A 14515-nucleotide genomic window follows, 5' to 3' on the forward strand; every position below is an offset into this window, starting at 1 on the left:
ACAGCCAGAGAGTTGAAACAAAGTTAAGAAAAGGTCCTAAATGAAAAATTTCCAAGCCTATATGTAGTACCTAACTTCTGTCTAAAAGTATTAACATCTTTAGATGAAAATTTAGCCATGAATAAGAACTTTTTATATGCACACCTCGAACAGGCACCAACCTGGTTAACAGGAAAAATACTCCTACTTAAGAGTGAACCTGCAAGCTTTCTTACAAACTACATACCAATAACTTGCCTTCCGACAATGTATAAACTATACACTGGAATTGATGCCAACAGAGTTTATAGTCATGCAGAAAAAAAATCAGTCATGGCAACAGAAGAAAAGTGTAACAAAAGAAAGTTATATGGAACAAAGGATCATTTGTTGTTAAATAAAGTTATAACGGAGAACTGTAGAAAGGGGAAGAATTTAAGTATGGCATGGATAGACTACAAAAAGCATTTAACAGTATCCCACATTCATGTATAAAAGAGTGTTTGAAAATGCGTAACATACACTGTGCACTGATTGATTACATTACACTGTCCATGAAACAGTGGCAAGCCACTCTGCAGTTAAACCACAATAAAGGACAAATTATTATTCCAGTGATAAATATTCAGAGGGGGATATCTCAGGTTGACTGTCACTGCTGTTTTTTTTTCCTTGCCCTTAACTCATTAAGCTGTCTATTTAACAGATTAGGCAATGGCTTCAATTTGGATTCCAGAAAACAGCAAAGTGTAAAGACTTCTCGTCATCTTTTTTGTGGATGAATTAACCTGTATAGTTCATCAGATGAAGAACTGAAAGCACAACTGTAAGTGGTCAAAACTTTTTCAGGTGATACAGGGATGTCACTTTGTCTTGATAAATGTGCAAAAACCTTTAAAGCAGGAGGGCTGCAGCACCAAGAAAACATCAACATGTGACAGGAATGTGGCCGAGCAAGAGGGAGTGTATAAATACTTGGGAATTGATGATGGATCAACAATAAAACATGAACAAATGTGAATAAAACTTAGTAAGGAATATTTTAAAATACTAAAATTAATACTAAAAGCAGTGCTGACATCTAGGAATAAAGCCCAAGCTATAAACCAACTTGCTCTTCCTGTTCTAACTTACAGTTTTGGAGTGATTAACTGGCCCTTAAGGGTGTTGGATCGGTTGGACAGGAAAACAAGAAGGATGCTTCATGCTTATTGAATGATTTATAAAAATCAGTGTATACCAAGACTATATATTCTCCATTCTGAAAAGGGTATGGGCCTCCTTGACATTGATTATACATACAGATCTGCAATCATAGGACCCCATTCATATCTGTTGACCTCAAAAGTAGTGAAAGTTTTAAAACATGAGGATAAGTCTAAGATGATTCCCCAGCTTAGCAGAAGCATATCCATGTCAAATGGGAATGGAAATCAAACAAGAAGTAGATAAAGACCAGGCAGCAACCTAAAGGAAACAAACAAAAAAAAAACAAAAAAAAAAAAGAATATAAGGTGAAGGATCAGATGAGAAGGCAAGAGATGTGGAAAATGCACAAATATAGTTGCAAGTATAGAAACCTCTTGGAATATCCTCATGTTGATCAGGATCAAACACAGGAATGGTTAAGGAGAGGTGAATTTAAACCAAAAGTCGAAAGGTTAATAGTGGACTACTTACACTTTGGTTTTCAAAAGTCCATTGAACATGTGGGATAAACAGACAAATGTAGGTTTGTGGGATAAACAGACAAATGTAGGTTTTGTAAAACAGAATTGGAAACGGTCGCACATCTTGTTGTTGGTTGTGATATACTAATGGCAGTAGCACTGTGTACTGAAAGGCATAATAATGTGGCACGACTGTTGCAATGTGGAGTGCAAACATTCTAATATTGAAGGAGCTGAAAAACATTGGAAACATGAGCCACAAAGCATCACAGAAAATAAAGTTTATATATCACATGGGATCACCCATTACCGACAGATAAAAAAAAAAAGATGCGAGAAAATCAGATACAGCAGTCCGTGAAAAGAAATAAAAGTAGCATTGATCATTGAAATTGCTACACCTAGTGACTCCAGTGTATTATGTACAGAGAGACAAAAAATACCAGTATTTGCAGGTAGAAACAAGGATAATGTGGAAAAAGGGTACCCGGACAGTCCCAATAGTAGTAGGAGCAATGGGTCTTATAAAAAAATAATTTACAGTCATACTTAGATATGTTGCCAGTACATGGAACTCCATAAGAACTGCAGAAGAAGTCATTACTGGGCATACTGCGGGTGCTGCGAAGAGTACTTCTGGCTAACATCAAAGATTGAAACAATACTAATTTCATGAACTTTAATCATACTTTGACTTAGGAATGGGGTCCATTCCCATCATGGTATTAGAAACCCAAGACTTGGAGAAATTAAAAAAGGGTGTGGATTAAAAAAATGATTTTGTTGCAGCAGCTAAGCATATGTGAGATGCCCTAAATAAAAGATAAAACAAAATTTAAGAAATTAGAAACTCTTGATTATGGATACTGATAGTAAGAAAGATACAGGCAATGAAAATCTTTTTAGCCTCCTTAGTCTTGTGTACAAAGTCAGGCATATTTTTAATTAATCAAGAGGTTGTATATAATTACTAAAGAATTGAAGGCATTTATTTGGGAGGGAAGGAGTTATGTGGGATAAGCTAATTACCTCCTCAGAACAAGATGCTTAGGGTTACTTGATTTGAAAGGGTACATTAAAGCTATACAGTTAAGACTCATACTGATGACTGGCAAAAGGTGATGATGAAATAGAGGGCACGTGGATAAACAGAGAATAAAATTTTCGATACAAGCCCTTAAAAATAACAATGATACAGAATATATAAAACAAATGTCTGTAGTCCATGAAACATTACACTAGACATCCAAATATCCATGCTTTAATACACCAGTACAGTGGTACCATCCAAACGGAGAACCTAGAGCCCAATAACAAAATCTTACAATAATTAAAAAAACACTTAGAGATTCACTATTCTCAGTGTCTGTTACCAAGTTATGGAACAACCTACCCCTAATATTAAGCATGTAACTAATACAATCCTTTAAATACAACAAAAAAATTGCCTATGTTCCACCAAGAATCCTAAGAAAAATAATAAAATACCAGTCTAACCTGTACACAATCCTACTGAACAACAGAGTGCTATGAATTAAACTGGTTTAATTGGAAACACCTGCATGATCATAATCAAAGTCCCAATGAATATATTACATTAACAATTGTTTAGTAGCAAAAGTGTACATGCCAAATGCATAAGCTATCGTACAGAAATGCTTTGGTAAAGTAAATAGCGTACTTTATTCTTATCAATAATATTCACCTTTGCTTATACTGATTACGTACTCTGCATTTACAAATTGCTTATACTGATTACGTACTCTGCATTTACAAATTGTGTAACTAATATTTCTCCTCAATGTCTACTAACTACAGCCAACTAATCCATTTGTAAAATTACTGGCACTGCCATGGACATTTTCTCCCTTGGCCTCCACTGAAAATGGAACTCTTACCTAGTCGGACAAACTGGTAAACAAAATCAGAATAAAAAGAATACTTTTTCTGTTACTCCATGAATATTATAAGAACTTGGTGGAAATGGAAAAAAGAAAGTTTACCATTATGGATGTCTGCAAGCAGCAGCATAGAAAATAAGCAAAGGGGGGGGGGTGAAATTTACAAGGATCGAAGGTACTGGGACAAATAACTCAGGAAGGAAGGACAGTAAAGTGGTACAAGGATTTATTTATTTATTTATTTTACTTTATTTTAGGATAAACAAAAGTTTGGAGTGCAGATTAGAGACTGATAACACAGAACAGGCAAAGAGAAAGGGATGTGGAGTTCTAAGTGAAAAACCAGTTCTGGTAGAGTTTTAGCAGAGTCTAGTAGCTGCTGACTTAAAAAGGAAATAATTAGTAGCGTCTATAAAACACTGTATGATATCTAAAAGAAATCAGAGAAGGTTAGAAAAGAGAAGGGAAAGACAGTGCAAAGACAATTTACAAAATAATTTTGTTTGTGTCTTTTGGCTTTTCCCGGTTAGGGGTCGCCACAGCGGAACTCCGGTCCGCTAATGATTGGTAGTGGATTTTTACATACCGGGTTACCAGCCCTGACGCACAACCTTCAACGAAGGCACACCCCATTCACGTATGCCTCCACACAGAAGACGCTCTAGCTGAGAATCAGTTTACAAAAGAATACTGGGAAGAAATCTGCAAGTTTCCTAAATATGCAACGCAGTCCAGAAGGTTTAGGACTTCAGCATAAAAGTGTTTACATAGGTATTTCTATACCACAAACAGACATCAGAGGGTTTTTTCCTCGGATAGACAGCAATTGCTGAAAGTGTGATGGGGAAGACAAAGGTAATTGGAAACATGATTTTGGGTAGTGTAACAAACAGGCAGACTTTAAAAATTCCCTATTGAGTATATTAACAGAAATGTTGGGAGACTATATTGTTGAAATTAGTCTTTTGAGCCGGGATACATGATCTGAATTGCCTGGAGATAGTAAGGATTTGCCAAGTTTAATGTTATTGGCTGCAAAAAAAAAATAGTTACTAGAAAATAGATATCAAAAATCTATCCCCAGTGTAAAGGATTTTCTGGATATTGTAAAAAAGATAAAATAAATGAAAGTGAGATCTTTTAGGTTTATAGATTAGTACTAGATAACTGCCCTTACGAGACATTTTAAGCCTAGCCAATTATCCCCTGTGAGATTCAAACCCTGTACCTTGTGTTTGTAAGGCAAACACCTTAACCATTAGACCACCCTCCCAACCCCACTAATTAAAAATTAGTGTAGAGGTGGCCATCAATATGCACAACAGGTACAGCATCCAGTTCTGGTTTCATTTTATTTGTTCAAGGAAACAATTCCATGTTATACTCTGGCTAGCCTGTCTGTGACTGGTACATTTGGTGACTGGCCTAAGCATGTGTTATGCATTGCTCCGTCAATAAATCTCTGTCTTTTTTGCAGTCTCATTCTATAGCATTTGCCAGCCTTCAATGAAGATTCAGATTTAGGGGATATGCCTGAATGTTTACAGCTTTTACTCTACAATACTATCGTTATTACACAGTACACCATAAATAGCATTCAATGTACTTTCATATGCTGTACATGCATTTCCTTCCAAGGCTGAATGATTAACTTTTCATGGGCTTCTACCATCTCAACACTTAAGTTAGATGTTCAAAAGCCATATGCATGTTTATCCAAAGGCTGGAATCCGGCCTTCCTCTTACTGCCGTAATCATACAACACATACGTCTTTTGCACAACACTACAAGAAAAATTTACTCTTCTGCCATGCAGACAGCATTACCGTAACTCTCTTAAGAAAGCCAACAGGCTCTCCATGAACTCTAAACTTACATTCTTACTGTCACGCTTTACATTTAAACTGATCAGCTGCAGATACTGCCCATTTCTGTCTAACAAATGAGTGTTGAAACCATCACTCTACCCCATGTGACAACTCCAATGACACAACTACTACATACAGCCCATGGTGCCCAATGGAGAAAAGTCCTTCTATAAACTGGTCACTTCAAATTAGAACACTCTACCAAAGGAACTGAGAAGTGAAAAAAATTACAAGACATTCAAGGAAAAACTTAAAAAAAAAATTGTATATCTATATATTCAAATTGAATGAATGTCACTGTTTCACAGGTGCACACTAAAGAATTTGTCCTTCCTTTCATCTCCTACTACTTCACTTTATTATTTGTGCTGTATCCTTGGAAAATTAGCATTATGTAAATAATGCAAGTAATGCTGGACTAAGCAACTTCCTTTCACCCCACCTGCTACTGTATTTTTCTCTCAACCCACCTATATATCTACTTATCCTTCCCTATGTAGCTACCATATGGAACTCTGTTTTACCTTACTGATATGTACCCAGCAATACATTTCCATTTACACTGAAAAACTACATACAACTATATATTCAAATGCCATTTTATAATCCGTGTTCACTGTCATTATGGTAGTACACTATAGTCACACAACTCTTATGCTCCTTTCTACAAAATTACTTCAATAGCTATTACTTTCAATCAGTTTTCTTTTCTTGTTGTCTGGTTTATTTACTGTTTCACAGGTGCAAGCTAAAGAATCTTTCCTTCCTTTGAACTCCTACTACTTCACTGTTGTTACTTGTATCTGGAGCTTTTCTCCTCGGGGTCTCCACTGAAAATGGGCCCCTGGCTCAACTGGAGTAACCCGGTTAACAAATGACAATAAATAAATATTTACTACCCTGGTATACAAACTATAATCCTATTTGTAAAAATGGCAACACTGGTTATATAAATGGGAGGGTTTTTTTGTTTTTCTAAATAAACTGGGGTAGAACTCTGACCACGAAAGCCAATTACAGGCTCAGACCAGGCTGAATCCACAAAGTAATTTATAATAAATAAATAAATAAATAAATAAATAAAATAAGGCATAGACAGTGTCACAACAATAGATTAAAACAGTATTACATGTATAAAATATAATACTATAAAATTTAAAATGTGTTAATACAACAGATAAATGCAGAAATAATAGCACAGGAAGAGAGTGCATGGAATGTAGATGAGTAAGGAATGAATAGAAGATGTGAGTTAGAGTGGGAGGGTAGTATATACATATTTACACAAGACAGTAATATGTGCAATAAGATTTAATATAGGGGTAAGTTTGTTATGGCATTAATGGTTGGGATATTGTTCAGTTATATGATATGCCCTGCATTAAAACGTTTGCATTTACTTTGTATCCTTAAGAACTGTTTAAGCTTCGGCTGGAAGTGAGAGAGAGAGTATCCGTTAAATACTCCAAAAGCAATTGCCAGAGCTTGCGGCTAGGACACAGAAGCTGTGGTCACAGCAGTGTAATTTAGTTGCAGGAGTTCGATTCCTGAGACTGCATGGAGAAGCAGCTTCAACAAGTTTCATGGCAAGTGCTGAAGGTGCATCTTCGTGTTGTAGTTTGAAACGGAGTGATTCCAAGAGAAGAGTTTATCTGCCTTCTATTGGTAGCCATGGAACTTTGGACAGAGTGACAAAGTGATGTTGCAATTGAGGGGAAATTAGTAATGAAACAGCAAATTCTGTTTGATGTATTTTGCTTTGTACTGAGTGAGGATGTGGCAAAATAGGAGGTGATCCCTATTCCAGCTGATTAAGGAGAATGCCTTTACCAATGTTAGCTTCAACATGTGAAGTGAGGAAATGACAGTTTTGTTCCCAGAAATGCAAGTAGTTAATGTTAGTTATGAGTTTCTTGATAAGCTCCTGGAAACTGAATGACAGTATCCAAATACCTAGGTAACCACAGGCTGTAAGTATTTTAACTGGAGTGTTTATATTGGTCATTGATGTGAAAGTATGAGTTTTTTTTTTTTTTTTTTTTTTTTAAGTATGAGTGTTTGAAGTGAGTCAACTGCTTAGATGCAAGAGGACTGCAGTTGTTGCTGTATGTCAAGAAGATTTGGGCTAGAGCTACAGATAACCACATCAGCAACTTATAGCAGGAACTGAAGTTGGAGTTCAAATGGGAGCTTATTAATGAAAATGCAGAATAGTGGAGGAGTTTACACCAAAGAAAATGCGAGTTGATTGGGAGAAGTAAGATTTTCACTCAGAATGTTCTATTTATTAAAATGTCTCTAAACCAATTCCTATATCTGTAAGGTGTGTTATCAGGATGGAGTAATTGACCATGTTGAAGACTCAAATTAAGTTAATGAAGAGAGCAACATGGATGCAGGATGCATGAAAGGTGCTAAGTATATCTTTGGCGAGAATCCAGACAAGCAGTCATTGTACTTCTTCCCGACCAAAACCCATGTTCTTTTTCCTAAAGATACATAGGAAGCTGGTCACTTAATAAGTTTCTCTAAGATTTTGTTTAGAGTAGGGAGTAAGGACTGGATGGCACTGGTTAGTAACGAATAGTTTAGGTTCTTTTGGAACTGGTATTATTAGTGCAGACTTCTGGTTATGAGGCAAAGACTGTAAATATGGTATTAAGGGGTAACTGTATTATTTACAATGATACAGAAACCAGAGGCGAGATTATCTGGACCAACTGGAGAATCAAGACAGACTTCTTTTCAAGTAGATGTCTTATTTGTATTCTTAACATTTTGGAAAAGTAAGATTGGAGGAACATACTTGGGAAGGTTTTTGGCTTGAAAAGGGGAGAGGATGCAACATTTTAATTGTGGTTTTTCTCACATCTGTTATATTAACGACACCATTTATTTATTCCAGTCAATATTGCATATACAAGATTTCTTCTCTGTTGCAGATTTTGCCTATAGGCCAAGTCATGTCTGAAAAAGGTCCTTGAACCAGTTCTCCAATCTAGTTAACAAATTCAAATAATTTAAATAAAGATCACAATTCTTTCCACATTCCCACTCACAGATACACACATACCCTCTCTCACCTATTTAAATTTTCTTCACACATACTTTCCTGAAAGGGGTGAATGCTGAGTTGCTGTAAATGAATTAGTTGATTCTATTTGAAACACGGCACATATTTTTTTTAGAATGGCCTTCATAACATACTGATTTGCATTAGGATGAATATCTTTTTCACTTGTATTAATATGAACTTTCACAGAAGTTTATTTATTCCAGCATCTCCATGGCAGAGTAAAGCATCTTTTGATTTTATTTTTTGTGTATTTTGGGGAGAGGTAGAGGCTTATTGTTCCATAAAATATAACAAATCTTTAGCTTTTGAGAGAGTCAGAAAATAATTCAAAAGTCTTTGGTAATATCTGGTCAAAGATTCCATTACAAAAAATCAGGATTAAGTAACTCAAGGTAATTGCTGCAAACATAAATATTTCTCTTTGCATTATCAAAATGTATCAGAAACTTTATTTCATTATCATGTGTAAATACAAATGTTAGAGGTCTACTTTCATAAACTGCTACTCGCTTGTTACAACACCAAAAACATCATCCGTCATTTCCACTACAGGAAATTATACAAATTACAACAGAAGAAATATCAACCGTTTAGCTAATAATATTTACTTTTTTTTTACTACATATTCAACCTACTCTACAGAAATCAGTCCAGAAACAGACTTTAAAACTACTTCCAGTAATGTCCTAAAAATGTAAGTACAGATCTTAAATTTCCATTTTATTTTCATTAGCACAACAATACTCGGGAATACATTTCCTTCTCCAATAGTATTAACATTTACTTTTCAACATTAAATTTTTGAAACAGAAACTGCATAAACTACAACTCCTGTATCTACAGCATTTTAGTTAAATAAAATAGTCTGGCATAACTGTGCAAGAGTTTGTGTAAACTTGATTCAAATGTATTTGTTTTGCCAGTCTACTGTCTCTCTTGTTGTTGTTTCAACTGTGACTAATTTAATGAAGATCAAAACCACTGTTAAAGCATTTCTGTATACAAAATGTCTCAGTCCAACACACAATCCAATCTGACATGCTCCAAAAAATTACAATTCCAGATGGCTTCTAACATGAAGCACAAGAGCCCTCTTCTGTTGAATCTATATGTGAAACGTAACATTTATGTGGTCAAAGTCCCAGGTGAAGGTGAAACCATAAAACTGTTGTTTAATGTCTTACCTGATGATAACAATGGTATGCATAAACCAAAACAAATGTTTGCCCTCTGATTACATTAAAAAATACAGTTCATCCAGAATATATGTTATTTATTGCGTGCATTTAGTATACCTCATCCAATTTTCCAAATGTTTCATCAAAACATAGACTTGCAACAAAAAACTAAGTATTTGTGTCACCTAAAACTGCAATATGTGTGTGTGTGTAGGGGGTAACAACTTTACCTTCTGTTCACATATTTTGATCCCTGCATCCCTATAATGGTATATCTTGTCTGTTCTGACTTTTTGTTAACACACATTAAATTCTGTTGGTGTGTTGTTGCTGGATCAAGTCTGCCAAAAGCTTGCTGCACTTGATGAGTTTAACATTACTTACTGTGTCTGGGTCTTTAACGTACAAACTCATACAAGTAGGTTCATATGACAACTGTGTAGAGAAAAGTTTTAGACTCCATTTCTTTAATGGACAAGATAAATTAGTTGGTGAGCTGCTGTATTGAAACAATGAAGTGCACCAAGTTTGGAACAGTAGATGATCCAGTACTGGAGTTAAAAAGTGGTCAACAGAAAACTTCTGCCTCATTATCATAAACATAACACTGCAATGGAAATGTTAGTATTTTACATTTGTTTACTTGGAAAGTCCAACTGGACATGGATCCTTTTTCAGCAGAGGCCCGGGGAGAAAAGCTCCACAAATAATTTTAACAGAACAGTAATAGTGTACGATTTGAATTCATGCACAATGTTAGTCTACATTTTGTATTCATACAGTACACTATATTAATAACATTCACTATTAGTTAACATATGACATAATATAATAGTTTCAACATATATTGTTACATTTTAGCAGCTGTCGTTAAATACAGCAAGAGGAAGGAACAGGTGAATATATTAATAAGAGCTATCAGGAGAGTAGAAGTATGGTATGAGAGTATGAAAGATGAAGAGATAAAGGGAGAGAAATCACCATCATATCTCCTATCTGTCCCCAATTTTCAGGGAGTCCCTGTTTTTTGACTAACAATTATGCTCTGTTCCTCCTAAAACCATTTGGGGAGTAAAGGTAGTGGATTACGCTTAATTATAGACTTATTTTACTTCAGAAAATGCATGTTAATTCACATTCTCTTATTCTGCCAACATCTTAGGTTAATAGTACTAATATTCAGTGTCTCTTATTATTTCTGAGATTGTTCTCGATTCTGAAGATAAAAGGTTGAAAGCTATGCTTAGTGTATTTTGCGTGAATGCACATGGATATGTACTTAAATGGTCTTGTTGCATACCAGTTGTAATGAATAAAATCAAACACGTCTTCTGAGTAAAAATACATCAATGTAAAAGCAATGGGAATGTGATGTGCATAAAACAGTTACTGCAGATTTCTGCTTGACTCTCACCTAGAGCTCAGCTTCCACACATTGCAATAAACTAGTGTGGCCATTACTTAAAATAAAAACATACATTTTGATATCCAACAACACAACCATGCCTCTTAACTGTCCACATTTTTGCATCATAATTTTGGTCTGTTTCACCAAAACTTGCGGTTTAATGACAAATTATTCAGAACTGAACTCAGAAAACAATGACAGAAATTTTCAGTTTTAGACTCATATTCAATATAAAATTCATGGTAATGCATAATCTGTTTTTTCTCTCAACTTTCTAAACTTGTAAAAGCAATATTTACGAATTGTTCCTATTTTGGGGCCTTTGTCCCCTCCATTATTTACGACTTTGTCCAGATTTCTTGCTCTTTAAGGTTGAAAGGTATGCAACCAACAGTTTTAGTTATTGAGCTTTGGAACATGTAACATGAATGTATCAGACGGGTAATATCAATAGGATCTTGCAGGACATTACTTACAACAGAATATGAAATGGCTTCTCTTTGGAGTACCCCAACCAGTCAATGCAAAGGAAAGTTTTACATTTTTCAATTCAACTACAAGCTCAACTAGTAATACAGACACACCCCATACAAGTGAATACAATTAGTTATATTTCTTAACATTAAAAAAGATAAAAAAAATTAATAATTCACAATCAGACTGCTTAAATAAAATATGAATTATAATTTAGAAAGAAATCCAATTAGTTGCCAGTCAGACAGCAACCCATACGCAGCAAAGACACTGAATTTTATATCAATAAATGCATTGAAAACTGAAATGTCCTAGATACCTTTGTCATGCCTACTCCCACCACAAACACTCTTCGAACTGACGGAACCATTCTTGCTAGACAACCAAAAAAAAGATTAAAACAAAGCCCGTTTGAAAGTCTTGAAGTCCACAGTCGGATATCATATACCGCAAGGGTAAAGTTCACTGTCAAAGTGAATCGCTCCTCCCCTTAGTAGCCTTAAAGGGGCAGATTCCTATTATTTGTCAGAATTTGCGCTGCCTTATCCTAGCTTTCAACCAGTCGTGGACAAATCTCTTCTGTATAGAATCAGGGACAAATCCAGAAATAATCAGAGACAGTACAATTAGCATGAGGCATTGACAGAGTAAGAGTATGAGGATTAATATACGTTTTCCGAAGTAAAAGAAGTCTGTAAGTTCTGTAACTAATTATTGCCATTATTTATTAGGCGTAATTCACCTAGGGTTACCACCTGTCCCACTTTGCGAGGGACAGTCCCTCTTTGGGCAGTTGTGTCCTGCAAAAAGATTGAAAAAATGACAAATGTCCTGAGATATTAGGACAAAAGTATTTCCTATATTTTATGTAATAGTTGCATAAAACAGTTATTCTGTATCTGAAACACCTATATGTTATAAGAAATGGAATAAGCAACTAAAATGCTACAAGAATAATATTTTATTTAGGCAAAAAAGTGAAGTTCTTTCCTTTGTACTGGCCATGGGTATGTTTCACCTTGCAAAATCTGACGTTTGTACCAAAAATGTCCCACTTTGGGCATTTGAAAAGGTGGCAACCCTAAATTCACCACCTTTTCTCCAAGGTTTAGGAGAGATTAAGAGGGACAGTGTCAAAATCAGGGATAGTCGAGAGCCATGCAAACTACTTTATAAAGGGGCATTCATAGACAAGAAAAAAATCTGTAGTAATTTAACATAATAGTCGTCCTACATTTATTTATGTCGATGGTGTCATAGCTCTCAACCTTCGATCTTCAGAATATGGAGCACCACCTCTCAGAATGTGAAACAAATGGGCAAAATGTGGAATTCTTCGTTAACAGCTTCATATAGGATGATCCCATTCCAACATGATTAAACCTTATCTTACACACACATGTTATATATGGTGAATTAATATGATTCAGTATAATTTACATATTAGTAAAAATCTTAACGATTAATGAATGCCAGACCCCTTGAAAGTGGAACGTGGACTTTTTAAGACTCAAAATGAGGGACGTTCCTCATAACAAGTACACTAGAAAGTTATGGTTGTACAGATAGTGTCGTCTGTTGTACAAAAAAATCGTGTTATACAAGATAGGTCCCATTTTAAGCAGCTGAGAGTGAGAAACCGTAAATAGGACTAACAGCTCTTAATCTTGCATCTCCAAAATGTGGGACACAACCTCTCATCGTGTATAACAAATTAGCAAAATTTGGACTAACAGTTTCAGTTAAGAAACTCACAGTTTGGTTAAAATTTGCTGTTTATACTTAACAAAAGTTCTTTTGATGAATTGATACGTCACGTGTCATCATCATCTACTGTTGATAACAGTTATACATTCTAAATACTGGGTGTGTAACAGACCCTAGCAATGTGGAACAGCGGGGAGCATGGACATTATAAAACTCAAAATGAGTGATGTTTCTCATAATGAGGTGCAATGTGCATTTGAGAGATTGAGACGGACTGACAATTATTCCTGTCATGATTAATTAAATAAGGTTAACAGGTCTTCAGCGGGGCTACAATAATCTATAGACTCCCGCAGCTTCTTTCGCTCTAATCGAAAATCAACAGTATATTTTTCTGTTCTCATAAATACAAACGTGTAAAGCTACTGACGAACTGTTCTAATGCTGGGAACGCATTACTCTCCAAAACAGCATCAGACACACGTTAAACGTTTACAGATCAAACTCTATCAGCAAATTAACATCACTACATCTGCGGATCTAGAAACCGAACCTTGCAAGTGTTTCTATGGAGATTTTTTACTCTTGGGAAACGTAGTCATTTCTAAATTCACCACTCCAGTTTAGCCTCATCAGGAAACTGCAAGCCCCATAAAGCGTTGCGATTAAGTGGCTTGTCAGATGCTCTGAAATTTAATTGGTTTATGTTCAAGATCCATTTTTAAAAGCCCTGTTTGTAGGAGTGGGGTGTTGTTCAAAGCTGCAGCTGTTCACCGGGTGTATAGTAAGGGTTTTTACTGTATAGCATTTAGGGGCTAGTGCAATAATAGTTGTGGGTCAGCAAATGAAGTTTTGAACTGAAGTATTCACTCCTTAAGCAGCACTTGGATTGACAGTGATTCCGGTGACAAATCTATACCTGCAGGTTAGATACTTTTAACATTTTTAATCTTGAGGGAAGGACCAAGTACTGTTGGAATGAGAATGGTAAAGCTGTCAGTTGTCAAAAGTTTGCATTTAGAAATAGCTTTGCAGCTGGCTTATGACATGCGGGGTAAATTGTGGAAACGTTTTCATTATGATACGTAAATAAGTTGGTATGACTGTTCAAAACGGCACTTTAATTTCATGCATAAAAAAAATTAAACGTACTAAAAATAAGCCTCACCGTGTGGAAACGGGTGGACACTGAAGTCAATACAGCAGTAGATATGACCCCTCATAACACAGTGAATAGGTAATTTTTGTGTATGC

The 14515-nt window shown here is 35.5% G+C and overlaps 2 protein-coding genes across 2 annotated transcripts in view; one reads left to right on the top strand and one right to left on the bottom strand.

Annotated features, from left to right (window-relative positions):
* The window catches only part of LOC122814183 (sterol carrier protein 2-like), a 321772-nt gene extending 309743 nt beyond the window's left edge, over nucleotides 1–12029 (bottom strand). The window contains exon 1 of the mRNA XM_044086792.1: nucleotides 11874–12029. Within this exon, the coding sequence (XP_043942727.1) occupies nucleotides 11874–11924 (51 nt within the window). The 5' untranslated portion in view covers nucleotides 11925–12029. The remainder of the gene's footprint in view (nucleotides 1–11873) is intronic.
* A 1974-nt stretch (nucleotides 12030–14003) lies between these two features.
* Nucleotides 14004–14515, top strand: part of PIF1 (PIF1 5'-to-3' DNA helicase) — a 457383-nt gene continuing 456871 nt past the window's right edge. The window contains exon 1 of the mRNA XM_044086793.1: nucleotides 14004–14186. The gene's annotated coding sequence lies outside the window, so the exon portion shown is untranslated. The remainder of the gene's footprint in view (nucleotides 14187–14515) is intronic.

Source organism: Protopterus annectens, chromosome 10.part0 (assembly GCF_019279795.1).
Source record: "Protopterus annectens isolate FY-2018-M chromosome 10.part0, PAN1.0, whole genome shotgun sequence".
NCBI lineage: Eukaryota > Metazoa > Chordata > Ceratodontiformes > Protopteridae > Protopterus > Protopterus annectens.